The 15576-nt window shown below is 43.0% G+C and overlaps 1 protein-coding gene across 1 annotated transcript in view; it reads right to left on the bottom strand.

Annotated features, from left to right (window-relative positions):
• JHY (junctional cadherin complex regulator) overlaps positions 1–15576 on the bottom strand; it is a 443466-nt gene that overhangs the window by 225110 nt on the left and 202780 nt on the right. The window contains exon 6 of the mRNA XM_078681831.1: positions 6400–6625. Within this exon, the coding sequence (XP_078537957.1) occupies positions 6400–6625 (226 nt within the window). The remainder of the gene's footprint in view (positions 1–6399; positions 6626–15576) is intronic.

Raw genomic sequence — 15576 nt, forward strand, 5'->3', positions numbered from 1 at the left:
GCAGATTCCAGAACTTTCCACCAAAGAAATGTGAGGAAAATGTGTTTTTTTGGTAACATTTTTATGTTTGCAAGGGATTCTGGGTAACAAAACCTGGGGGTGGGCAGGCGAGTCACCCCATCCTGAATTCCCCTGGGTGTCTAGTTTTCAAAAATGTATAGGTTTGCTAGGTTTCCCTAGGTGCTGGCAGAGCTACGGCGCAAAAACAAAAGGTAGTCTTTTTGTCCGAATCGTGCTAAATTTCACTGGGAAATTGAGGTGCGACCATGCTGCGTTTTGCGCTGTTTCATGTCGCAGCCACTATGCCTACCCACGCAAGTGAGGTACCATTTTTTTTGAGAGACCTGGGGGCACGCTGGGTGGGTGGAAATTTGTTGATCCACGCAGATTCCAGAACTTTCCACCACAGAAATGTGAGGAAAATGTGTTTTTTTGGTCAAATTTTTATGTTTGCAAGGGATTCTGGGTAACAAAACCTAGGGGTAGGCAGGCGAGTCACCCCATCCTGAATTCCCCTGGGTGTCTAGTTTTCAAAAATGTATAGGTTTGCTAGGTTTCCCTAGGTGCTGGCAGATCTACGGCGCAAAAACAAAAGGTAGTCTTTTTGTCCGAATCGTGCAAAATTTCACTGGGAAATTGAGGTGCGACCATGCTGCGTTTTGCGCTGTTTCATGTCGCAGCCACTATGCCTAACCAAGCAAGTGAGGTACCATTTTTTTCGGGAGACCTGGGGCCACGCTGGGTGAGTGAAAATTTGTTGATCCACGCAGATTCCAGAACTTTCCACCACAGAAATGTGAGGAAAATGTGTTTTTTTGGTCAAATTTTTATGTTTTCAAGGGATTCTGGGTAACAAAACCTGGGGGTAGGCAGGCGAGTCACCCCATCCTGAATTCCCCTGGGTGTTTAGTTTTCAAAAATGTATAGGTTTGCTAGGTTTCCCTAGGTGCTGGCAGAGCTACGGCGCAAAAACAAAAGGTAGTCTTTTTGTCCGAATCGTGCTAAATTTCACTGGGAAATTGAGGTGCGACCATGCTGCGTTTTGCGCTGTTTCATGTCGCAGCCACTATGCCTACCCACGCAAGTGAGGTACCATTTTTTTCGGGAGACCTGGGGGCACGCTGGGTGGGTGGAAATTTGTTGATCCACGCAGATTCCAGAACTTTCCACCACAGAAATGTGAGGAAAATGTGTTTTTTTGGTCAAATTTTTATGTTTTCAAGGGATTCTGGGTAACAAAACCTGGGGGTAGGCAGGCGAGTCACCCCATCCTGAATTGCCCTGGGTGTCTAGTTTTCAAAAATGTATAGGTTTGCTAGGTTTCCCTAGGTGCTGGCAGAGCTACGGCGCAAAAACAAAAGGTAGTCTTTTTGTCCGAATCGTGCTAAATTTCACTGGGAAATTGAGGTGCGACCATGCTGCGTTTTGCGCTGTTTCATGTCGCAGCCACTATGCCTACCCACACAAGTGAGGTACCATTGTTTTCGGGAGACCTGGGGGCACGCTGGGTGGGTGGAAATTTGTTGATCCACGCAGATTCCAGAACTTTCCACCACAGAAATGTGAGGAAAATGTGTTTATTTTGTGAAAAACTTAGCTTTGCAAGGGATTCTGGGTAACAAAACCTGGTGGTAGGCAGTCGAGTCACCCCATCCTGAATTCCCCTGGGTGTCTACTTTTCAAAAATGTATAGGTTTGCAAGGTTTCCCTAGGTGCCGGCAGAGCTAGGGTGCAAAAACTACAGGTAGGCACTTTGCCAAAAAAGGGTCAATTTGTAACTGCTAAATTTAGGTGTGACCACGTTGCATTTTCCGCCGTTTCCTGTCGCAGGCACAAGGCCGACCCACACAAGTGAGGTACCGTTTTTATCGGGACACTTGGGGTAATTCAGATTTGTAAATCAACTGTTATTACCAATTGAGCTTTCATGCATTTCTCCCTTTGAATGAAAGACATTGAGTAAAAAAAAAATCTTTATGAAAAATGACCAATAATTCTCATGCTAGTATGAGTATTCCCAACTTTGAAAATGTGCAATTATATACTGTTTCTGAAGTCTATAATTTGTACCCAATTCAGAAATACATAGGTGTCTTTCATACAGATTATTCCATGTATACATTTTCCAAGACAAAGTGCACTATACCCAGTAAATGAAAAAATACCATTGCAAGTTGCTGCTCAGTTTTTGGATCTGGGTTCGTCGGGTTCTTGGTGAAACTACAAGTCCTATATATCCCCACAACCAGGAAGGTCTAACGGATGTAACGGTATATTGCTTTCCAAGAGCTGTCAAAATTAGAAAAAGTTATAGGTGAAAACGTTGAGACAAAAGGCTGTTTTTTTCAACAAAATTTCAAATATTCCAATATCTAACTGTTAGTTTCTATAACGAAACCTTCATGGATTTAGACAAATGACCCCTTTCTGAATTCAGAATTTTGTCTACTTTTCGAAAATGTAAAGCTTTCCAGGATCCATTATTGCTTTCAAACTCATTTCTACCATTAACTGGAAGGAGGTGGAAAGCTCTAAAAATAGCAAAAATAGGCTATGTCCCAGAAAAATGCCAAAACTGAGTGAAAAATTTCGGTTCTCTGACAAAAGTCTGTCATTCCCTGAAAGCTGAGAAAATGGAGATTTCAGCCCCACAAACCTTTTTGTGATACCATTTTCAGGGAAACACCCAGAGGCTTTCATTTGCAGCCCGTGTTTTTTTGGTAACATTTTTATGTTTGCAAGGGATTCTGGGTAACAAAACCTGGGGGTAGGCAGGCGAGTCACCCCATCCTGAATTCCCCTGGGTGTCTAGTGTTCAAAAAAGTATAGGTTTGCTAGGTTTCCCTAGGTGCTGGCAGAGCTACGGCGCAAAAACAAAAGGTAGTCTTTTTGTCCGAATCGTGCTAAATTTCACTGGGAAATTGAGGTGCGACCATGCTACGTTTTGCGCTGTTTCATGTCGCAGCTACTATGCCTACCCACGCAAGTGAGGTACCGTTTTTTTCGGGAGACCTGGGGGCACGCTGGGTGGGTGGAAATTTGTTGATCCACGCAGATTCCTGAACTTTCCACCACAGAAATGTGAGGAAAATGTGTTTTTTTGGTCAAATTTTTATGTTTGCAAGGGATTCTGGGTAACAAAACCTGGGGGTAGGCAGGCGAGTCACCCCATCCTGAATTCCCCTGGGTGTCTAGTTTTCAAAAATGTATAGGTTTGCTAGGTTTCCCTAGGTGCTGGCAGAGCTACGGCGCAAAAACAAAAGGTAGTCTTTTTGTCCGAATCGTGCTAAATTTCACCGGGAAATTGAGGTGCGACCATGCTGCGTTTTGCGCTGTTTCATGTCGCAGCCACTATGCCTACCCACGCAAGTGAGGTACCATTTTTTTTGAGAGACCTGGGGGCACGCTGGGTGGGTGGAAATTTGTTGATCCACGCAGATTCCAGAACTTTCCACCACAGAAATGTGAGGAAAATGTGTTTTTTTGGTCAAATTTTTATGTTTGCAAGGGATTCTGGGTAACAAAACCTAGGGGTAGGCAGGCGAGTCACCCCATCCTGAATTCCCCTGGGTGTCTAGTTTTCAAAAATGTATAGGTTTGCTAGGTTTCCCTAGGTGCTGGCAGATCTACGGCGCAAAAACAAAAGGTAGTCTTTTTGTCCGAATCGTGCAAAATTTCACTGGGAAATTGAGGTGCGACCATGCTGCGTTTTGCGCTGTTTCATGTCGCAGCCACTATGCCTAACCAAGCAAGTGAGGTACCATTTTTTTCGGGAGACCTGGGGCCACGCTGGGTGAGTGAAAATTTGTTGATCCACGCAGATTCCAGAACTTTCCACCACAGAAATGTGAGGAAAATGTGTTTTTTTGGTCAAATTTTTATGTTTTCAAGGGATTCTGGGTAACAAAACCTGGGGGTAGGCAGGCGAGTCACCCCATCCTGAATTCCCCTGGGTGTTTAGTTTTCAAAAATGTATAGGTTTGCTAGGTTTCCCTAGGTGCTGGCAGAGCTACGGCGCAAAAACAAAAGGTAGTCTTTTTGTCCGAATCGTGCTAAATTTCACTGGGAAATTGAGGTGCGACCATGCTGCGTTTTGCGCTGTTTCATGTCGCAGCCACTATGCCTACCCACGCAAGTGAGGTACCATTTTTTTCGGGAGACCTGGGGGCACGCTGGGTGGGTGGAAATTTGTTGATCCACGCAGATTCCAGAACTTTCCACCACAGAAATGTGAGGAAAATGTGTTTTTTTGGTCAAATTTTTATGTTTTCAAGGGATTCTGGGTAACAAAACCTGGGGGTAGGCAGGCGAGTCACCCCATCCTGAATTGCCCTGGGTGTCTAGTTTTCAAAAATGTATAGGTTTGCTAGGTTTCCCTAGGTGCTGGCAGAGCTACGGCGCAAAAACAAAAGGTAGTCTTTTTGTCCGAATCGTGCTAAATTTCACTGGGAAATTGAGGTGCGACCATGCTGCGTTTTGCGCTGTTTCATGTCGCAGCCACTATGCCTACCCACACAAGTGAGGTACCATTGTTTTCGGGAGACCTGGGGGCACGCTGGGTGGGTGGAAATTTGTTGATCCACGCAGATTCCAGAACTTTCCACCACAGAAATGTGAGGAAAATGTGTTTATTTTGTGAAAAACTTAGCTTTGCAAGGGATTCTGGGTAACAAAACCTGGTGGTAGGCAGTCGAGTCACCCCATCCTGAATTCCCCTGGGTGTCTACTTTTCAAAAATGTATAGGTTTGCAAGGTTTCCCTAGGTGCCGGCAGAGCTAGGGTGCAAAAACTACAGGTAGGCACTTTGCCAAAAAAGGGTCAATTTGTAACTGCTAAATTTAGGTGTGACCACGTTGCATTTTCCGCCGTTTCCTGTCGCAGGCACAAGGCCGACCCACACAAGTGAGGTACCGTTTTTATCGGGACACTTGGGGTAATTCAGATTTGTAAATCAACTGTTATTACCAATTGAGCTTTCATGCATTTCTCCCTTTGAATGAAAGACATTGAGTAAAAAAAAAATCTTTATGAAAAATGACCAATAATTCTCATGCTAGTATGAGTATTCCCAACTTTGAAAATGTGCAATTATATACTGTTTCTGAAGTCTATAATTTGTACCCAATTCAGAAATACATAGGTGTCTTTCATACAGATTATTCCATGTATACATTTTCCAAGACAAAGTGCACTATACCCAGTAAATGAAAAAATACCATTGCAAGTTGCTGCTCAGTTTTTGGATCTGGGTTCGTCGGGTTCTTGGTGAAACTACAAGTCCTATATATCCCCACAACCAGGAAGGTCTAACGGATGTAACGGTATATTGCTTTCCAAGAGCTGTCAAAATTAGAAAAAGTTATAGGTGAAAACGTTGAGACAAAAGGCTGTTTTTTTCAACAAAATTTCAAATATTCCAATATCTAACTGTTAGTTTCTATAACGAAACCTTCATGGATTTAGACAAATGACCCCTTTCTGAATTCAGAATTTTGTCTACTTTTCGAAAATGTAAAGCTTTCCAGGATCCATTATTGCTTTCAAACTCATTTCTACCATTAACTGGAAGGAGGTGGAAAGCTCTAAAAATAGCAAAAATAGGCTATGTCCCAGAAAAATGCCAAAACTGAGTGAAAAATTTCGGTTCTCTGACAAAAGTCTGTCATTCCCTGAAAGCTGAGAAAATGGAGATTTCAGCCCCACAAACCTTTTTGTGATACCATTTTCAGGGAAACACCCAGAGGCTTTCATTTGCAGCCCGTTTTTCCCATTTTTCTGAAAAAAACAAAAAAATCACTATATTTTGCTAAATTTCTGGGCCCCCTCCAAGGGAATCCACAAACCCAGGGCGCCTTTAGAATCCACATGATGTTGGAAGAAAAGGACGCAAATTTGGTGTGGATACCTTATGTGGTCAAAAAGTTACAAGGGCCTAAGCGCGCACTACTCCAAAACGCCCAAAAAAGCCTCAGCACAGGAGGGGAAAAGGCCTAGCAGCGAAGGGGTTAAAGGTCGTCTAAGCATATTATTCTGTACTGGAATGGGACCCTTACAGTATAAACCCTATGCTAGACATCACACACAGCACCGTGGCACTATGATAAAAGGTGTATGTGTTGTATTAGACAGCCTCTTTCGACGACAGCTTAGGGAATGGTGCCCTGCGTAACTTTTTAATAAATCTGCCCCTTTGTGTTCATTAAATAAGGAAGGTAAATTTAACTGAATATGAATACTTGGATGAATCACTTTATAAATACGATGTTAAATCATATTTTCACAGTCAATGCACAGAATAAGAAACGTTGCAAAAGTAAACACAGACAGTGCTATAAAAACATATATAAAAATACAATACAAATTAATGTCTAATCGAAATAATAAAAAATCCAACTTTACCTTACTGTTTTTTTCCTGCAGTTGTTTTTGTTTCTGCAGTTGCAGCAGATAGCCTTCTGAGTTACTGCGGGTTAACGTTGCTTGTTGACTTGCTCCCCATTCCGCATTTAACATTGTGTCACTCTCCACCCGAGGCAATATAGGTGGCAGTACAGGGTTGGGGTAGAGGTTGTGCACATGTTGAAAACGTAGCAGATGAGTAGCAGGTACAGTGTTTTTGATAAAACTGTTGGGGGAAGATCGCAGAAACTGATTGGCAGAGGAAAGTGAGGATTTCCTTGAAAAACACACATCAGCAAACATGGTTTATTTTAAGCCTTCTAAAAATGGATTTCTGTATAGAAGTGTGAGATTCTCATTTTAGAAGGTCACTGTGCCTAAATTTCCCTGGAAAGGAGAAACACGTTGGTGGGTTAACAGAACGGCTGATCAGTTTTGACTTGATGTGCCTGACACCCGTGATTGATTGTGATTATTCTTTAGTTAGATGGTACTGTGTTTTCGGTACTACAAAGTGAGGGTCACACTAGGAATATTCCTTGCTCTCCTCACTAACCCATTTGCTTGTTTTAGTTTGGATATTTGGTAGTTTTGACACACATTTAGTTTACCACAAAATGGGAAACTGTGTATTTTGTTATCGGTTTTCGAGCTTCATAATTCGCCTAATTCCATGCGGAGGTTTTACTAGATTATGGCGAAAACCTTTAGACCAATAAACGCCACTAGACAATTTCAGGGTCAGATTATGTGCTCAGTGAAATTAGAATCCTTTTGAGGTGCATTGAATATATTGCAGAAATGTTAAGATCTGGCTGAGAATTTCATAAAGCATTCTACTATTTTACGTTTAATTTTCTACTATATTTCTAAAATGAATGCAAGATTGCCTTTCCAAAAGTAGTAGTTGGGCACAGTAGAAAAGTGTAAAACAAGGTACAACTGCAAAGATGCTAAAGCATGTAATACACATAAAATGTAGTCCCTAGTGTGATAAGACGTTTCTGTGTATCTGCTATGTTTTAGTTCAACAATTGTCAATGCTAGGTTCCTTGTGTTTTGAATTTCAACTAGTCTTTGCCTGACAACAATTTCTACCTTTTTCCTCCACACCACCACCTATTATCCCAATTCCCAAATACCAGTAGATAGCAAAATAAACTGACGATGAGCTGAATCTTGATGTGTATACAGCACTTTGTAGGGTATGTCATAATTAGCCAATCATCAGTCAATGAACTTTACATATACATTACATATAATGTATATCTAATGTTCGTCCCACAGGCACAATAAGTATTACAAATGTGACTAGTAATTCAACAACAAAGCAGTAAATTAGGTAAATTAAAAAATAGAAACCAATCTTGCCTATCTTTCAAAATACGCAGCGGAAGCTCAGCTGAACTCAAGTAGTAGTTATTTTTTTACACATAGGACACGCCACTCAAAAAGGCCCACTCAACAGTGTAAGATGAAGAATGCTAGACGTAGAAAACAGAAAAGCAGACACTACTATGGGGTAATAAGGCAAGACAACACATGGTATACATTGTGTTGTGTTGTTTTATGTTATGGGGTATTTGCAAAACACGTGTTTGCATAGCATCTTGGCTCAGCAGTAGCAGTAGTTTTCATTGAAAAGCAAGGTTTTTAAGTGTTATGAGGCTATGATGCTTACGTTATGCCCACATATACTGGCATCCTACCTTCGAGAATGCTGTATAACCATTACGTAAGGGAATGGGGAATTTTTATAGCATTACGTGCTGCTTGAGGGGCTACGTCAGAGTCGATCAAAAAGGGAGAAGTGTGATGCTTATTAAAGGGCAAAGAAGCTCAAAATGGTCTTGTCAGTTTCATCTTATTGAGTAGATTTAAGGCTCACAGGTCGTCTGGCGAGTTCCACAATTTTTTTCCAGGTACAGCTATATTTTGCATCACACATATACTGTGCTACATTTAGGCACTATAACGAGGCCTAGGCAGGCAAGGGTAAGCAACAATAAGGAAAACCTCAAACCAGATGGCTTTGCAGGCATTTTGGGTTTAAGTGTTCTTGGATATGGCAGATAAAACGCAAGTTCTTGGGATGGGTCTGACTGAATCAGGAGTCATTGGCCATTTTCCACAGGGTGTCTACTAAGCCAACTCCTGCTGTGTCAAAGTAGAATCCTTATTGATTCACTTTGGCATATAGATATTTGTAAACCCTTCCTCGCCAAATGTACATGAATTTGGAGCCACACAGGAAGCCAGTGCGGATTATGAGGAGGAGATAAATGACAAAAATGTGTATACAGTCAAGTGTCTGTCAAAAATACAGCTAGGACACCAATATACAAAAACAATGGGAACATTAACTTTCTATTGATTTATCATTCTATTATTCATTGAAAATAAAGTATTCTATTTAGACGATTACTTCTGTTTCTAAGTTCCTTGCTCTACATACAACAGATCTATATACTTATGTGCTTGCAGGCTGGATTCTACCAGTGTCATGTTTACTTTGCTTAATGTTTACAGTCCTTGCACAACTTCAACCTATCTAATCCGAAAGTCTACATTATTCCACTTCTCCATGGATGTAAAATGTTCAAATATTGTTTATATTATATTGCCACTCCACTCTATAATACTGCACTCTACGCCACTCCACTTCACTCTATGACACTCCACTCTACTTCACTCTACGCTAAGCTTCTCCACTCTATGCCAGTCTACTCTATGCAACTCCACTCTACGCCACTCTACTCCATTTTAAGTCTCTTCACTCCATGACAGTCCATTCCACTCCACTCTACGCCACTCCACTCTATGCTATTCTACTCCACTCTATGGCTCTCCGCTTCACTCTACGACACTCCACTCTACACCATGCTACTCTCCTCTACATTAACATTTAGCCATGCTTGTGTACAACATGGCTAAAATACATTGGAAAAGCCAATGGCTCTTGTATAGGTGAGACTTATTGGGTGTCAATGCTTGTTTTATTTTGTTTGCGGGCTGCCACCCGTATGTGATAAGAGGCTTCCTCGGCCCACTATGTTTTTCTTAGTTATGGATGGTGCCATCTCATACCCCTTTCTCCTACGGGAAGTATCTGCCTATACCCCTGCTTTCACATTGCTGTACCTATCTTTCTGCCACCTGCTGCTGCAGTGTGTTTGTTGTCTGTGCAGTGTAGGCTGTGTAATATTGGTACTGGGGCTGACTCTCAATAGCTGACCAACGTTTCTCTCTGGGGGTCAGCCTTCTGCTTATAAAAGCTACTGGCTGATCCTGACCCTCTTCATTCAGTTGTGATAACACAGCACCTACCCCCAACTCTCATGCCTCAGTGTGAACAATGAATTGTTTGGAATAGTCAGGACTTTGCAGACTGGGAGCAGTGCACATGGCCTGCTTCAGGTCATCAAATGCCTTTTGACAGATAACTGTCCACTGAACTTTCTGAGGCATTCTTTTGGAAGTTAAGTCGTTCGAAGGGGTCACTATGGAGCCATATCCTTTGACAAACCTCCTGTAGTACCCAGGCAGGCCCAAAAAAGCTCTGACCTGAGTCTGGGTAGTTGGAGCAACCCAATACATGTTGGTTTGGATTTTGCTCTGCAATGGTTGAACCTGTTCTCCAACTACAAGGTGGCCTAGGTATACAACCTTACTCTGCCCTATCTGGCACTTGGTGGTCTTGATAGTGATGCCTTCCTTCTGCAGGGCCACCAAAACATTTCTCAGGTGGACCAGGTGATCCTCCCTGGTGGAGCTAAAGACAGGCTTCCAGACGTGTGTGAACTTTATTCACCAGCCTTTGATATGTGGCAGGTGCATTCTTCAAGTCAAAAAAGGCATCACTATAAATTGGTAGTGCCCACTCGGGGTTGAAAATGCTGTTTTTGGTTTTGCATCTTCAGCTAATTTGATTTGCCAGTAACCAGCTGTCAGGTCATATGTACTTAAGAACTTGGCTGAGGCAAAAGTATCAATTAGTTAATCTGCCCTTGGAATAGTATGAGCATCAGTCCTAGTGACTGCATTGAGTCCCCTGTAGTCAACACACAGAGAACCTCATCTCTCTCTTGCCACCCTGGGTGTGAGGGTTTGGTACCAAGACTACTGGACTAGCCCAAGGGCTATCTGAGGGCTCAATCACTCCCAGTTCCAACTTCTTCTGGACTTCAGTCCTGATACAGTCCCTGACATGGTCAGGTTGCCTGTAAATCTTATTTTTAACAGGCAGACTGTCACCTGTGTCCACCTTATGTGTACACCAGGTAGTCTGATTTGGAGTCAGGGAAAACATGTGTCTATACTGATTGAGGACTTTTCTACAATCAGTCTGTTCCTGTTAGTGAGGCTGCCTACCAAGGCTACATCATCACCTGAACCATCATCAGGGTTCTGTGAGAGGAGATCAGGGAGTGGATCACTCTCTTCCTCCTGTCCCTCATCAGTAGCCCTGAGCAAGTGCATGTCTGCCCTGTCCACATATGGCTTGAGCCTGTTCACATGAATCACCCTATTGGGGCTCCTGGGAGTTCCAAGGTCCACCAAGTAGGTAACCTCCCCCTTTTGCTCAAGTATGGTATGGGGCCCACTCCACTTGTCTTGGAGAGCTGCCTGCTGGGGGCACAGGCTCCAGCACCCATACCTTCTGTCCTGGCTGATACACAGTCAAAACAGCCTTTTGGTCATGCCAGGCCTTTTGCAATTCCTGGCTAGCCTCAAAGTTCTGGGTGCCTTCTTCATGCACTCAGCCATCCTGGAGCGGAGACCAAGTACATAGCCCACTATTTCCTGTTTATGTGGTTTGAGAGGTAACTCCTATCCCTCCCTAACCAAACATAAGGGACCCCTAACTGGATGTCCAAACAGAAGTTCAAAAGGGCTGTAACCAACCCCCTTCTGAGGAACCTCTCTGTAGGCAAAGAGAAGGCAGGGCAAAAGGATGTCCCATCTGCGCCAAAGCTTTTCAGGGAGACGTTTTATCATGCCCTTGAGGGTTTTGTTGAATCTCTCAACTAACCCATTGCATTGTGGGCGATAGGGTGTGGTGAATTTATAATTCACTCCACACTCCTTCCTCATAGCAGTCAGATAACCAGACATAAAGTTTGCATCTCTGTCTGATACTACCTCCTTAGGGAAACCCACTCTGGAAAAGATTCCCAGGAGAGCTCTAGCCACAGCAGGAGCTGTGATAGTCCTAGGGGGAATTGCCTCTGGATACCTAGTGGCATGGTCCACCACCACTAGTATGAATCTGTGCCCATATGCAGTTGGAGGATCCATGGGAGCAACAATGTCCATCCCAACCCTCTCAAAGGGAACCCCCACCACAGGTAGTGGTATCAGGGGGGGCTTTGTAGTACCACCTGCCTTACCACTGGCCTGGCAAGTGATACAGGAGCGACAAAACTCATTTGTGTCTTCTGACATGTGAGGCCAGTAAAAGTTAGGGACAAGCCTGTCCCAGGTCTTGCTTTGGCCTAAGTGTCCTGCTAATGGGATGTCCTGTGCCAGTGTTAAGAGGAAGCCTCTAAACTTCAGAGGTTTAACCAACCTCCTGGAAGCACCAGGCTTGGGGTCTCTACCCTCTGAAAACAGAAGTCCATCATCCCAGTAGATCCTGTGGGACCCACTGGCAGTCCCAGCAGACTTCGCAGCAGCTTGCTGTCTGAGGCGTTCAAGAGAGGGGTAGCTCAGCTGCTCCTGATCCAGATCTGCCCTGGAAGGGCCCCCGGTCCCCAAGAACTCAACCTGATCAGGTTCAAGTTCCTCTGAGACAGTACCTTCACAGGGACTGAGATCATCTCCCTCAAGAGACTGAGACTCACTCTGAGGCAGGGGGAAGATACCTCCTTACCCCTTCTGTTCCTTTTCATGGAAGGCACCTGGTCCATCTTTTCAGGATCCAGGGCCTGTTCAGTGGAATGCATTTTTGCCTGTGACCTAGTCATGGCAAACACATCTACAGGGATGCCAAGCATTTCTGCATGTGTCCTGAGTTCCACTTCAGCCCAAGCTGAAGACTCCAAATCATTGCCCAACAAGCATTCTACAGGGAGGTCTGAGCTAACCACAACTTTCTTAGGCTAGTTACCCCTCCCCAGGTGAAATTCACAACTGCCAAGGAATGGTCTGTCCTGACATGGCTTGCATTGGTCACTTGACACATCTCACCAAGTATATGATCTGTTCGAGGTCCACAAGATCTTTTGTCACCATTGTGACACTTGCACCTGCGTCCCTTAATGCTCTGGCCTCCTTACCATTTTTCAATGGCTATTGTTTGTACTTGCCCAGGTTACTGATTGGCAAATAAGGAGGCAATATCCATGCCTCCATCACAGACTAAAAAAGCCTGAGTTGAAATTCTGATTAGGCCAGAATCAATCTCAGATCCCAAGGTTAACCCTACTATACCCTTGTTCTGCACACCACTGCTTGGAACTGAGCTAGGGGGAACAGTTGCCTTAGGGGAAGTGGTGGCTGGAGTAGGTTCCTTGGCCCTTGCACAATTGGCATCCTTTGTCCAATATGTCTTCTCTCTACAGATATGGCACCAAGGTTTCTGTTAGCCTTTTCCCTTGTTTGATTGTGACTCCCCTCCAAATGCAGATTTTTGGGGCCCTTGTGAAGACTTCTGGTCTATACCCTTCTCCCCATCCTTATCTGAAGTTTTAGCATCTTGCTTCTTTTGGTCACCACCTTGATTCTGAGTTTTATGATGCACCCTGGTTCTGACCCATTTGTCTGCCTTCTTTCCAAATTCTTGGGGAGAGGCCAGATCAGAATCAACCAAGTACTCATGCAACAAATGATTTTGGCAATTATTAATGATCTGCTCCCTCATAATTAAATTGTACAATCCTTTAAAATCACACACCTTACTGCCAAGTAACCAGTCTTCCAGAGCCTTAGTAGCACAATCTACAAAGTCAAACCAGTCCTGAGTCTGTGCCTTCTGGGTGTCTCTGAACTTAATCCTATACTGTAACTTTTGAGGACTTGTCTCTAATTCTGCAATAAAAACAAATTAAAAAAAAAAACTTAATCCTATACTGTTCAGAGGTTAAGCCAAACCCATCAATGAGAGCAATCTTCAGGACTGAATAATTATCAGAATCCCCTTCTCTAACAGTGAGGAGCTTATCTCTACCTTTGTCAGCAAAGGAGAGCCACAAGATAGGGACCCTCCGTACTTTACAGGCCCTCTCTAGTGCAGTTATCCATTTGTGGATGTCATCCCCACTTTGATAGGGAGGGACTATCTTGTTCAGGTTCCTATTATCAAGAGTATACTCTCGAACCCTAAGGACACTGTTGCTGCCACCATGGGACTCTAGTCCCAATCTTTGTGTTGCTCTTTCGAGCTCTAGGGATACCCTGTCCAGGGCAAATTGCTCTTTCTTGAGACTGAGCTTGACTCTCTCAAGCTCCATAAAGGGCCAGTGGCACTATTAAAAGAAATCGAGCAGATATGTAGGAATACAGCACTTGCCCTTGGCTGATGGAGCACTGTCAGTTATCGGACAGTTCAGGTGCCTGCTACCTGACCTATCGGTAGACTGAGAAATAGCTCAGATATCTGAATCCTGAACATTTAATTTATGTCTAACCACAAGCATACATCTTCTGTTTAAAGCAAACATGCCTATGATCAGTTTCTCAGAGGACATTGTAAGATAGCTGCATAATTTGCTTTAACATATGCCTTGTGTGTTTTTCCAAAGGATGGTGTCTATGCAGAGGCAGAGCCACACTCCTTGTGTAGGCATCGCATCACTGCAATCTGTTTCTTCAATCTAGTGTAATATCGCCGAAAACTGCTTGACAAACCTTATTCTGCCCTCAATCTAAGCCTGGGTCTTTCAAAAGCAGCCTTACTATTACGCATAATAGGTTGGCAATTCAAACGGATCGCACAGTGAAAACACTATGTTGTGCACTACTTGTTCCAGTGTTATAATGACGAACTAGAAACCAGGTTGTGTGCCTGGTGTCTCTCTAATGCTTCATTCATGGTGTCCGTTTTTCTACACAGGACAAGCTCACTGCTATAATTAGAATAGATTTTTAGGAACAAAATTATAGAGAATATCGTCATTCCACTGAAAGAAAATGTTTAAACATTTGTGACAAATGTTGCATTTTATGATGCACATTGCTCCAGCAAGATTTAGAATAACATTGATACTTTAGTGAATTTGACACACAGACACGAACGCCTGATTTTGTTATTATAACATTTGCTTTGAAGAGGCACAATTTATGTTTCTTTTTGAAGTGACCTCTTTGCAGGACATTATCCATCAGCCACACACTTTATGTGCTCTAGGCTTTGAATGGACTACTTATATTCTTTGCATGGTAGAACACCATTTGTTGCAAAGTTATTTCAAGGCAGCTACCATTTTTGCCAGTTACATAGGCCTGCATTGATGCAGATCAGTCACCTCAAATAAAGACTGCTCAACGTGGGGTGCTAACAACAAATATTTTATTTTGATTTAGGATTGCACATATTCCTGTGATTAACAGACAGTAATATTGTCAACTGATTAGCACTCATTTAATCTTAGAAGGAATGGAAGATATACTAGGAATAAAACCTGAGTCTTTCTGATGACAAAACCCAAAATCAGGTATGTTAACCTGCAAACCTCAACATTCTGGGACCTATTCTTGTGTGCGGACTCAAGCATATGTTGCAACATTCGATGAGCAGACTAAAAATGTGCAGACTATAAATATGCCTTTGTTAAGATGGGATTTAAAATATTTCATAAGGCTAGTGCCATGTCGCAGAACCAATGTTCTGAAAATTGGCAAAAAAGGTAATCATCTTAAAATAGCTTTGTGAAAACTGATTTTGGCAGGAAGAAGCTGGGATGGATTACTTTGGAGCCACCGACCACACCACAAAACAACCATAAAAAAGACCGCAATAGCAACAACACATCTTGAAAATTAAAGCGACAAGAAGAAAAAAAGGAAAAAGAAAATGAAAAATACACGAGAAAAGCTCTATTACCGTTACTGACCGATCTTTGCCGAAATCGCAATTTCACTTACAACCAAGAATATCCGTGTCCTACAAAAGCTTTCTTCGCCCTGAAGAAGACCTTCTACCACAAAATCCTATGATCCCACTATGAAGGTTGAAAT

The sequence above is a fragment of the Lissotriton helveticus genome, chromosome 3_1, assembly GCF_964261635.1.
Source record: "Lissotriton helveticus chromosome 3_1, aLisHel1.1, whole genome shotgun sequence".
In the NCBI taxonomy this organism is placed as follows: Eukaryota; Metazoa; Chordata; class Amphibia; order Caudata; family Salamandridae; genus Lissotriton; species Lissotriton helveticus.